The sequence below is a fragment of the Ambystoma mexicanum genome, chromosome 7q (genome assembly GCF_040938575.1).
Source record: "Ambystoma mexicanum isolate Mex_15411 chromosome 7q, UKY_AmexF1_1, whole genome shotgun sequence".
Lineage (NCBI taxonomy): Eukaryota > Metazoa > Chordata > Amphibia > Caudata > Ambystomatidae > Ambystoma > Ambystoma mexicanum.
Genome location: NC_090941.1, coordinates 569,252,436 through 569,263,833, shown reverse-complemented (window position 1 = coordinate 569,263,833; position 11,398 = coordinate 569,252,436). Strand labels below are relative to the sequence as shown.

General features: G+C 46.6%; 1 protein-coding gene across 1 annotated transcript in view; it reads left to right on the top strand.

The window, feature by feature from the left end:
* The first annotated feature begins 1,336 nt into the window (after positions 1 to 1,336).
* Positions 1,337 to 11,398, top strand: part of CKAP2 (cytoskeleton associated protein 2) — a 342,261-nt gene continuing 332,199 nt past the window's right edge. Inside the window, exon 1 of the mRNA XM_069639818.1 lies at positions 1,337 to 1,474. Within this exon, the coding sequence (XP_069495919.1) occupies positions 1,432 to 1,474 (43 nt within the window). The 5' untranslated portion in view covers positions 1,337 to 1,431. The remainder of the gene's footprint in view (positions 1,475 to 11,398) is intronic.

The window sequence follows — 11,398 nt, the reverse complement described above, 5'->3', positions numbered from 1 at the left end:
TAAAAGGAAATCTTCTATATTCTTCTTAGTTACAGTTGCAGGTAGAAATACAGGAGCATAGGGCATAAGCGTCCTTCTAGTTCACCTCTCACACTCCAAGTCCCTAACCAACATCCTTGGAACCTGGATCAGCCAAGGTTCCACACGCATCCTCACATTCCATACACTTCACTTCACAAGCACTCATACATAGACACCTGAGCTACCACAGGGAGAAAAGGAGCGAACGCTCTAGAATTTAAGAAAGCATAGTAGAAGGAAACACGGAAAGAACAGAGAGAGAAAGAGATAGAGAAGAAGGGAAGGACATATATACATAGGTTAGTCTAAAAGAAAACGAGAAGTTATGGAGAAGCTAGTTGACAGGTGAATGATAGACAAAGAAAATGAAAACCTTTAAGGCTATGCCGCTAGTGAGTGGTTGTGCAGCATTGAATGTAGAGTTGGCGGGATGGGAGTGCACGCTTAGTGCGTGTATTTGAATTGTAGTAGTTTGCCCTGGGGGGCATATTGCCAAGTTTGGCTTGGCGGTCAATGAAGTAAATACACAGGAAAATAGGATTGGAAAAAGACTGAGGGCAGGCTGCCTAAATTGAAAGAAAAGGGGAAGGGCGAACGTGGGGGCAAGCATATGATGCATGTACTGGGTGTGCCTCAAAACAGTGCCCTTTTTCGATCTTGAAAGGGTCGGCTAATTTGGTGAAATGCGTTTAACTAAGCATTTCGCGAGGTTCTAGAGAAATAACCAGCAAGGAAACTGTTAACATCCCGGGTGAGTCATTCAAGTTAGACGAGCCAAGAGCAGCCTCCGCATTGGGCTGTGTTGGTCCAGAGCTGGGACTGGGAGCCTTATGCAAGCCAGTTCTTCAATCGTGAGCTCATATTAACGTATGCAAACAACCCCGCACTTCAAATTCTTAGCGGGACGAAATGTTTCAAATAAGTGTTCATTAGATTGTATCTGGTTTATTACATTTGGTTTACTTCAGCATACTTTGCTATTATCAATCAATTGCTTCACGTTTTAAATTTAAGCTTTTACTTTTTGTGAAAAGAAAAACTGATAGTTCATAAGAAATGTCGGTTCATCAATCAAAAATGCGTTGTTCTTTTATTTACTTGTTTTGCGGAAATCTAAACTAAGAGCAGCCTGAATCTAATAACTTTTCGTAAATGTTTGTCTTTCGCTCCATTCCTAAAAACGCCCTATCTCTTTCCAGCCAGCGAGTTTACGCTCAGAGTCAGCACAAGTCGTTTTTATCCGACGCCCTGCAATCCGATTGGCCTGTTTGGATCCGAGGTTGTGACCAATCAGTAGTGAGACCGCGATGTTTTCATCGGGTTCAAACCGTATGAATTGAAAACGGCCACAAACTGAACGGACAGGACAGCTGTCACAGCTCATAGCACAATATAAGAGCGAGAAGAGCCATGCGCGCCTCTTCGCCCCTCAAGTTGGTGTCCACAGTTACAGGTGAGTTACTAGCACAGGTGTGTGTCAGGGCGGCACCTTTGGGTAGGTGGGCGGAGCTGTGTGTGTTCGGTGGGGCTAGTAGTCTAAGGTACTGTGCTGCCACCCCGCCGGTTGGTCTATTATCTCATTCTGTGTATGTATGTGGCTTTACTATATGTAGTTAAGTATGTTCTCCTAGGGCGACAACGCCGCTGTTGTATGCCGCCGCTTTACGAAAACGACCCTTGTTGCTGTTTGAATGTGTTGAGGGTGCGGCTCGGGTCAAAGGTTGGGGGTTATCAAAAGCAGCTGTGGGAGAGTGCTCAATTTTCTTTTTCTTAAGTATTGAGGTTATCCAATACTGCAATTCACAAAATAATTGTGTTGCATTTCAAGACTCCCAGCGAGGGGAGGGTGGGTTCTCCTTGCATAGCGATCTTGTAGAATAGCTTCCGAGCCATTGGGCATGATGTTTCCAGAAGTCTATATTACTAAGGTCAAAGTAGGGGACAGACATGGAACGGTGTGCCAACAGACCAAACTGGTTTAAGTAAACCTTTTTACTAACGTGACAGCACCCTGAATTCTACCTCGCCCAGACTTCTCTTGAAAATCCAACAGATGATCCATAACAATGTACTATCTAACTATTATGCTTTTATAGGGTTCAAGGTCAAAGATTTGAATACAAAGTTTCGAAATGCAATACTTTTGAAACAAAAGGCCTAAAAAAAAAAATCAAATGCATTTTTTTTTTTGTGGGGGTGGGAGGCCCAAAATCCCGTTTTTTGGCCAAAAAGCACTAATTTTACCTATACCAAAACCACAATTCTTTTTGTTTTAAAAAAAGGCATTTTTTTTTGTTATTTTTTTTATTTTTTTTTTTCTTGGTCCTTTTGATTCGAATGTATTGCATTCGATCCTTTTGAATTCGAAATGATGACCGGACACCCTTTTATAGAGCACCTCATAGCGGATACCTGCCTTGTCTAAATGCTGTAACAAGTGTTATTACTAATCAATTTAATGGTAGTGTAAAGTTGTCTTGTGTACATTGAAATTATGTTGTGCCGTTTTGCCAAACGGGGTGGGGGGTTGGGGGATTAATGGTGAGGCTGGTACGATTCCTGCAGTGTGGGCTGGTGTAACATCACTTTTTGCTATGTGTCAGAAAACCCTATTTTGCTGCCTGAGCTGCATGCTTAGTCAGTACTTAACAGATAGGATATATTGACACCTGGAATGTGGAGTACCTGTCTTTATGGGGTCCCAGGTGTGCAGTTTCTGTAACTTGATGTGAGCCAGGCTCACTGAAATAACAGAACACAGTGAAGCGGTGTTAAGAGCTACTCGTAAACCGACGCAAACGGCACGAACCCAGCTGACTCAAGAAGATGAATGCAGTGGACACTGTTTCATAAAGTCCCAGGATTCTAATAAGCACAATGTGCAAAACATATGAAAGTATCCATAACAAATATATATGTATGTGAACTAAGTGCATCATTATCACCTTAATAATGCACTTATTTCACATACACGTACATATTTGGGATAAATCTGGCTGACTGCGCATGCTCAGTCATGACTTATAGTTAAGCAGTGGGGGCAGGGCCGGCGAAATAGCAGAGGCAATCGTTAACATACAGATAAAGTATCATGAGAGAGTATTTTCCACATCCTGGATGGAAGCCTACAATCACCAGCACGAATGGTATTTCACAAGAAATAGTGAACGAAAATACATTACGATCACCAGGTTCAAGTTATGGGGCACCATCTATACATAAAAACAGCGACTGGAGCCTCGTTATATGGGACAAGTGTTGAAATTGCACTTTGCAAGTGGAGACATTAATCCTTGCACCACCTTAACCCATCATCATATTTGGACCTCTTGTTTGGGGAGGAACCTCACGGTACTGCTCCAAAAATGGTGTGATTGATAATGTAAATGCATCTGTCAGATAGCTCAGTGAGTTCAGTGCTCTCTGCTGAGAACTGTGCTCATCCTCAGATCTGCCATGGTCAGTCAGGGTCTTCAAGACACGCCCCTGCTGGGTTGCTCCAAACCAAATGGCCTCACGCTGCCCCTGTGAAGGAGTGTGGTGGAGTGGGCCGAAAGCTGATTCCTTGCTTTCCCCTGAAAGCAGCGCTTACAGGACACGCCCACCCTAATAATCATGCCCACCCTATTTTAGCATCTTCCAGCACCCCCCCGTAAACACCTATCGTGCCCCTCAGCACATAACCCCACCCACCCTGGTTTGCTCCAGCTCTGCAACCCACACCCTCAAGCTCACCTCAGCATTGAACTATCCAAGAACTCTTGCCACCCACCACAACCCTAACTCACCGCAGCACAACAGCTCACGCCACCCAACCTCCCCACACAACCCACCCATGCTACCTCAGCCTGCTTCCTTACCACCTCACCAACATCACCCCGGCCACCCTTAACCCACCACCTTGCCCACTCCATCCACTCACCAAAGCTAAACTCTCTCTTGCCTCCTCCGACACATCCTTACCGCACCACTTTACCCAACATGCACAGACCCTAACTCGCCACAGCCCACCACCCATTCACCTTACCTCACACAAACACACCCACGCCAATGTCGTCTCAGCATGCTACCCTCCCTGGTTTGGGTCAACATACCAACTTGCACACCCAACAAAACTTACCCCAGAACACCTCAAACGACCCATCCTACCTCATCCCCCAGCACAGTAGTCATTCCATCTCACTGCCTCCCACCGTAGCTTGACAGAGCATGCCTTCCAGCAACCCTCGATCGCCCTAGCACAACATCAACCATTCTAGATCACCCCAATAGCTCATTCTTCCACACTAGATCGCCCCAGTAGCCCAACCTCCAGTATACGCTTACCCTACCACCCACCCTTTATCCTACCTCACTGCAGCACTTCAAATGGCAGTGAAACCTAATTGCACCCCCTTTACTCACTCACCCACCCTAGCATGGCCTGGCCTGCCACTCATTAACCCAGCCGAGCCCCACCCAGAATTCCAAACTTTCACTATCCCCTCAACCACCAACCAACCCTTGTTGACCCCAGCTCACCTACCTCACCCTAGCACCCCATCTTAGATTGTCTCGTCTCCCTACCTACTCCTAAAACACACCTAGCCCATTTTACCTTGGCACTGAAACCCACTCACTCTAGATCACCCCAGTAGTGAATCCCAACCATCCGAGCACACCCCAGCCCTATGTTATTTGGCATTTATATAGCGCTCTATATATCATTGGTATGACCTCTAAGCGCTGGTAGGTTGAATGCCCTAAGCAACCATAGTTCTGGTCAACCACTCGGCTTTGCCCTTCCTCCATTCATGTACCCTAGCACATGCCAGCCTAAAGCTCACCACATCCCACCCCACTTCATCCACCCATCCTGTCTCAACCACCTCACCCTAAACCCTCGCCCAGAAAAAATCTGACCACCCACAATCGCCCCACATAATTCCACACAACCACTGCCTCTCCTCAACCAAACCAACTCCCCCCTCACATCACCCCATCTACAGCACCCACCCAACCATGTCACCTGCTCACCCAACCTCATCACGTTAGCTCGCCTCATCCAACATATCACCCCACCACCTCACTGACCCCAGGACCCCTCCGACCTAGGCTAACAATAGCACATATGCTTGAGGACCCTAGCTTACCCTAGCACAATGCCCACCTACCCTAGCTCATCCAGGCACAACAACCTATTGTTCATAACTAGCTCCAAAATACCATAGCTCACCCCAACACCTCACACGCTAGGTCACCTCAAAGTAACACACCACCCAGCGTGCCCCAGCAACCCACCCAGAGCTCACCCCTGGAGTCCGCTCACTCAAGCATCTCAAGAGCTCACCCACACTTGCTACCCCAGGATCACACCTAACCCTCTTCCCACTCTTCCTCACCTAGAATCCCCCGTGCTGGTTGCAGCATCACACCAACACATACCCTAAGAACCCACCTATACCCTACGACACCCTGATCACTCCCGGCCCACCAAATCACTGCAACACATGCGGCTCACACCAGAACCCCAACCACCCTTGCGCACCCTAGCAAACCCTAGCTCACCCCAGCAAACCTACCTCACCCCAGCACAACCTACCACACCAAGGAACCCTAGCTCAGCCAAGCTTTCACCCCAATGCAAATGCAATAAAAACAAGCACAACTCATTCAACATGGCTCATTCCAGCAGCCCACCTATCCAACCACCACCAAAGACCCCAGAAAACATGAGTTTGCCCCATTCTCCCCAGTCACACAACCTCCCTCACCCGACCTCACATACCCCACCAAACTTCAACAAACCACTTTGCCTCATCCTACACAAGCTTACCCAACAATGTCACCCCGCCCTAGCTCCCCAGCATAACACCGACCCACCCTAGCTCTCTGCAGCACGCCACCCATCTACCCAAACTAATACCCGCACAATACATATCCACCCTAGCTCCTCAGTACATAAACCTCCCGGCCTAGCTTGCCCTGGCACAATACTTATTGTAGCTCACCCAGGGCACCATAAGCTGCCTCAGAAAACCAATCCCAGCTTGCATCAGTACACTCCCGACTTTTTCTCTCTCCAGCTCCCCACCCACCCTAGCTCACAACATAAATCACCACAAAAAAAACATTGCACTCACCCTAACTCTTACTAGCATACAATCGACCCGCCCTAGCTCACCTGTGCAGTACAACCACCCTCCTCTAACACCCCCTGCACCCTATATCACTCCAGCACAAGGTCACTATAGCATCCCATCATCCAAGCATCCTATGCACCATAAGCTCCCCAACACTGCACACTTTTTAACTAATCTCAGCCCCTAGCCACTCACTCTAGCTCACCACAACATAGCACCCACCCACCTAGCTCATCGGGTACAACCACAGACCCTAGCTCACACCAGCAAAACGCCCCAGCCTAGCATGACCGACTAGGACGCGGATCCTAATTCACCCCAGCAAACCATCCTAGTTCACACTAGCCCTACACCTACCAGAGCTATTCCTCCAACCCCACCCACCTACCCTAATTCACCTCATCATCCCACAGACCTAAGCTCCTACCAGCACCCGGCCCACTTAAGCTAGCCGCCCAGCATCTGAACAAGCTTACATAGCTTATCACAGCACATCACCCACCCTAGGACACTAGAGCAAATAATGTCACTGTGGCTCATCCAAGCACCCCACCGTAGCTCACCTCAGCAGCCCACCCACCCACCCACATAAGCTCACCCGAGCTGTATAGCCAAGCACCCAATTACATCCCAGTACAGGCTCCTCTCATGACATCACACACCATCCTAGATTGCATCTTCTTGATGCCCACCCACTGCATCAACCGAGCTTCCCCCTAGCTCACACACGCTTCCCCCTAGCTCACACACGCATCCCGTAGCGCGACCGAGCACAACACACCCAACTGAGCTAAAAGCAGCACACTTTAAGGGCATCATTACAAGTTGTGGCACAGCAAAAAGTGGTAATTCCATTACTACCACCTTTTTGGGCGGTAGCAGAATTACTGCAATTTTTCACAAACCACTGAATTATACATTTGGATATAAAGTGGAGGATTTACCTCCAGCAACAAATCCGCCGGTGGTAAATCCATCACAAATCTCCATGGAGTCCTGTGCACTACACACACAGGGGAAATTACAAAACATTACCACCGCTTGTAATCCCATGGTGCACTCATGGGACCAAGTGGCGGTAATGGTAATGAAGAATAGGGGCACCTGAATGAACAGCAAACATGTAATGAGGCCCTTTACACCCACATTAGCACAGCCCACTCACCACAGCACTGCGCCTAAGCCAGGTCACTGTAGGACCTCCTCCACCAACCCTAGCACCTCCCAAGCACTCCCCTCTCCCACTCTAGCTTAGACCTGGCACATGCCCCAGATCAAGCCAGCACCTCAACCATGCACAGCACTGACCCACCGCAGCTCACTCACCGCAATGCCCACTCACCTAGGTCACCCCAGCATAGCCTCCACCAATCCTGGCACAACCCAGCACAGCAGTGACCCAACTTCTGTTTACTCTGATAGTTTGCTCCGGACCACAGATACCAGAATGCATTTGGTGGGGTATCCACTTGAGGGAGCACATAAAACATTGCACGGCGGCTCCCGAACCGCAGGTCAAGCATGTCTCAAACGCCTCGTAGTGAATGGTGTAGGTTGTCCAATGGTTAAGGAATTTAGGGCAGTAAACGGAGGCAGGAAACTAATGTGCGAGCGATTTCAGCGCAAGTAGACAGGGCGCAGCATAGGTAGAACGCAAACTCTGGGTGCAATGAAGCGTGATGTTAATTAAGAATTGTTGTGAGAGGCGCTGGGCATCGTAACACTTGTAATGTATCTGTAATGAATTGTGCACCCTTACATGATGTGAATGCACGACCAGGTGGTTGCTAGCTGATCGCTTGTAGGGAGTGCATTAGCTCCCAGAGCCATCTTGTCCTGAAGAGGAAACTAAAGTTATATGCACATTGTTCATTATTTAATGTTCAACGGGATTAGGTCATGATCCCGGCTCAAACGCAAGCGAAGACCACAAAAGTTTGCCAGCAGGTAATACAATGGTGTCCCCTCCAAAAACATCTTTCTTTTTGCAGATACCATGATTACTGGACAATGATGATTGCCCATGCGCTAAGCGCAGGAAGTCTTGATGCTATTAAAGACACAGAGGCTGTTGAGCAGTGAATAAAAATAAAGCATAATGCTCGCCTCAGGTCTTGTCATAGAATTATCAACACACTTGTTCTGTGGCCAAATCGTACAGTTTCTCCTCATGGTGTATGAAATGGCAGGACGATCCTATAATTTTACCCAACTGCGCGTTGCACCCTGGAACTTGGAGTTCCATATTAAATTTGACATATAATAAATACTACGAGCTCCAAAATGCAGATCCCTGTAGCACTATGTAAATGAATATTAAAAGTGTGCAGTGGACCTCTGCTGCAGCAGTCTGTATGCAGACATGTCCACATTGGCCTCTCAGCCATACCAAACTGAAGAATGACTAGACTGGCTGCACCAAAATGCCACAAGCCACTAATACCACATCAATCCTGCTCTCATACACACTAGGACTGGGAAGAATAGGGCTAGGAGTAATGAGTAAGCAAGGCATTAAACACAAGTATTGGTGCAACACCATTGAGTTGACTGGGAATCATCACTCCACCCCCCTCCCTCTAACCCCCTTGAAATTTTGGGCTATGTTGACTTGACCTGGCTGACCTTCAGAGCAGTTGCCAGACAGAACAGGACACATATGTTAAATGGCACCTGGGTTTCTCTGTGAACAAGAGCCCAGCAATTACTAGCATAAAGCATTTCACTGTTAGTACCTGCATTCAAATGCCACATTTTTTAGGCAATTGAAATCGTGATGTGGGATTTAATACTTGCATGCTAGGGGACTGATTGGAAGGGTAGAGAGTGAACAGGAGACCACTCATTCTCACAGCAGTCCGTAAGTGATTGCTTTCAACCTTAAAGGAGAGAGTTAACTGCTTGTAACATTGAAGCTGCACTAGAATAGTCTCATTAAAATGCGTAAAGGAATTTGATGCCCCAAACAAATAACTTTGCCCCTCCCCACCACCCATGAAGTTAGCGCCTCTTCCAACATTTGAAGGGTTTGCCACCCGAAATGTAGGTTTTGTTGCGCCCCTGAATGCAAACACACACACCAATCACCATACGCACACACGCACACCCAGCCATCCATACATTAAAGTGTGCACCCTTTCACCATATACTCACAAACGCACACGTCATGGGGTTGAACAAAAAATGACAGGACAGTCTGTCAGATTTTCCTACTCTTTCCTACCTTTCGGTGGGTTGCCCAATGCCTGCTCCCGGTAGGATTTTCTGATGGGTAGCAAAAACTAACGTTAAACCGGCAGTCTAGAGTGTGGCATTGACTCTTGGGTATTGTTTGGATCGCCTAGGGTGACCAGGCATCCCAAGTTTTCCCGGGACAGTCCGGGGAAATCGCCGTCGGTCCCGGGCTCCCGGGAGTTTTTTATTTTGCAAACCCCATCTGGGGTTTGCAAAGGTGGGTGCCTGCAGCCTACGGTCCCTGTTTTTGCTGGGACCCAATTTCGAAATAAGGTCCCGGCGCAACTCTGAACTGCGCGAAAAGCATTTTACTTTTCACGCCCCCATTTCCTCCCCTTCCCCTCCCTGGCCACTCTCCTCCAATGTGAGTAACGTGGAATGTACGCCATCAGTTTATCAGCAGCGTGCATTATTTGAAGCACAATGCTCACTGCACGATTAGCTGCATTTTCTCAAATCTGTTTTTGCTTTTGCATTTCTCTATTTGCACTACGTCAACACACCTTGAATCAGCACTTGGGGGGGGGGGGGGGGGGAGGATTAGTGTGGCATGTATGATGCCTAAATAAGTGAGATTTCTTCTGTGTATCATTTGTTTTACTTTTCATTATTGCTATTAGGAGTAGGTGGTGGTGGTGGTATATGAGCAATATTAATTCTATTAATTACACTGCCCTTAGGCTAGCTTCTATAATACAAATAGCAATAATTATAGTAATAGTAAGACATTACGCAGCTCAATAGTAGACATTACGCCGCTCCCCCTGCAACAGGCAAGTGACATAGAGGTAGGACTAAATTTTTAAAAAATGTTAGTCTTACTTCTATGTCTATGGCCTGTCGGGTTTTTGTTTTTAAAAATCTAGTCACCCTAGGATAGCCCCACTCTATGGGGCCGGACCTTGAGAACTTCTCATGCACGACAAGACCAGGACACTGGGATGGAGGAAAAGTGTCTTTTTGTGAGATGAGTTTGACCTGCAGCCAGAGGCTCCTGCTCAGGGGCGGAGCCAGACTCAACATTTTGGGAGGTCTGGATGTTAGTTTTGAAAGCTTTGAGTTGGGCCCTTACCTCTGTTCCTCTTCCTCGTCCCAGTACTTGCCTTTTGAGGCCCCGCCTCCTTTTCATGAACCTTATTCCAAGCTTTCTTCTCATAAGAACTGCCCCTCCCGGGAGGAATAATCTCTCTATTACCCATGACTGATCAGTTTTTTTCATTTATTGATGCTATGTATGCATTGCAAAGAAGGATTGGAGGGGCGCACAATTTCACTTAATAGGTTAAACCATGAGAGTACTGTTTCTGGTCTAACTGCTAAAAAATATTCCTGGCTAAAGGGATAAGTCAAAACAGAAAAGACGTACAGTTGTCCCCTGAAATCATTCAGGGGAATAACAGCGCACTCTTGTAACACCCTTGGAAAACCCTGTTTGGTAATTAAATTAGTACTTAGAACACAAAGATAAATACACAAAAATTCAACAGATATAATACATAATTGATTTCAAGAAATGTTTATAAAAGTTTCAATTCTGGACAATCAAACAGTCAAATGATGTATGTCCAGAGAAATTCAATAAATGTAACACCATGCAATTAACTAATCATATATGGAACTTTAGTGTGTACTACTTTTTTCCAAAAGAAATAAATACATAATTTAATAGTATCTCTCACTCAGAGATTAAGTAATTGGCGATAAATACATAAATCTATTACACATAACGTAATAGATATGAATTGACACTTGTTGATGGAATGAGTTCATGTAAGAGTAATCCCAATGTTAGTTTGAACGAGGTGATGGAAAGTCTCCAATTTCGGATTTCCTGCTCTTAACTATGCGTTTCGAGAATGGTTCTCTTCAGGTGATTGAAACTCAAAACCTACCTGTAACTAAGAAACCAGTCCAATTATGCCTCCTAGGATTAACTAACGTGTATTAAAACTTATGGACTTGCTCTGACTTGATTTCAATGGAGGGAACACTAACCCGATGGCTCAGTAAATCGTAACTGA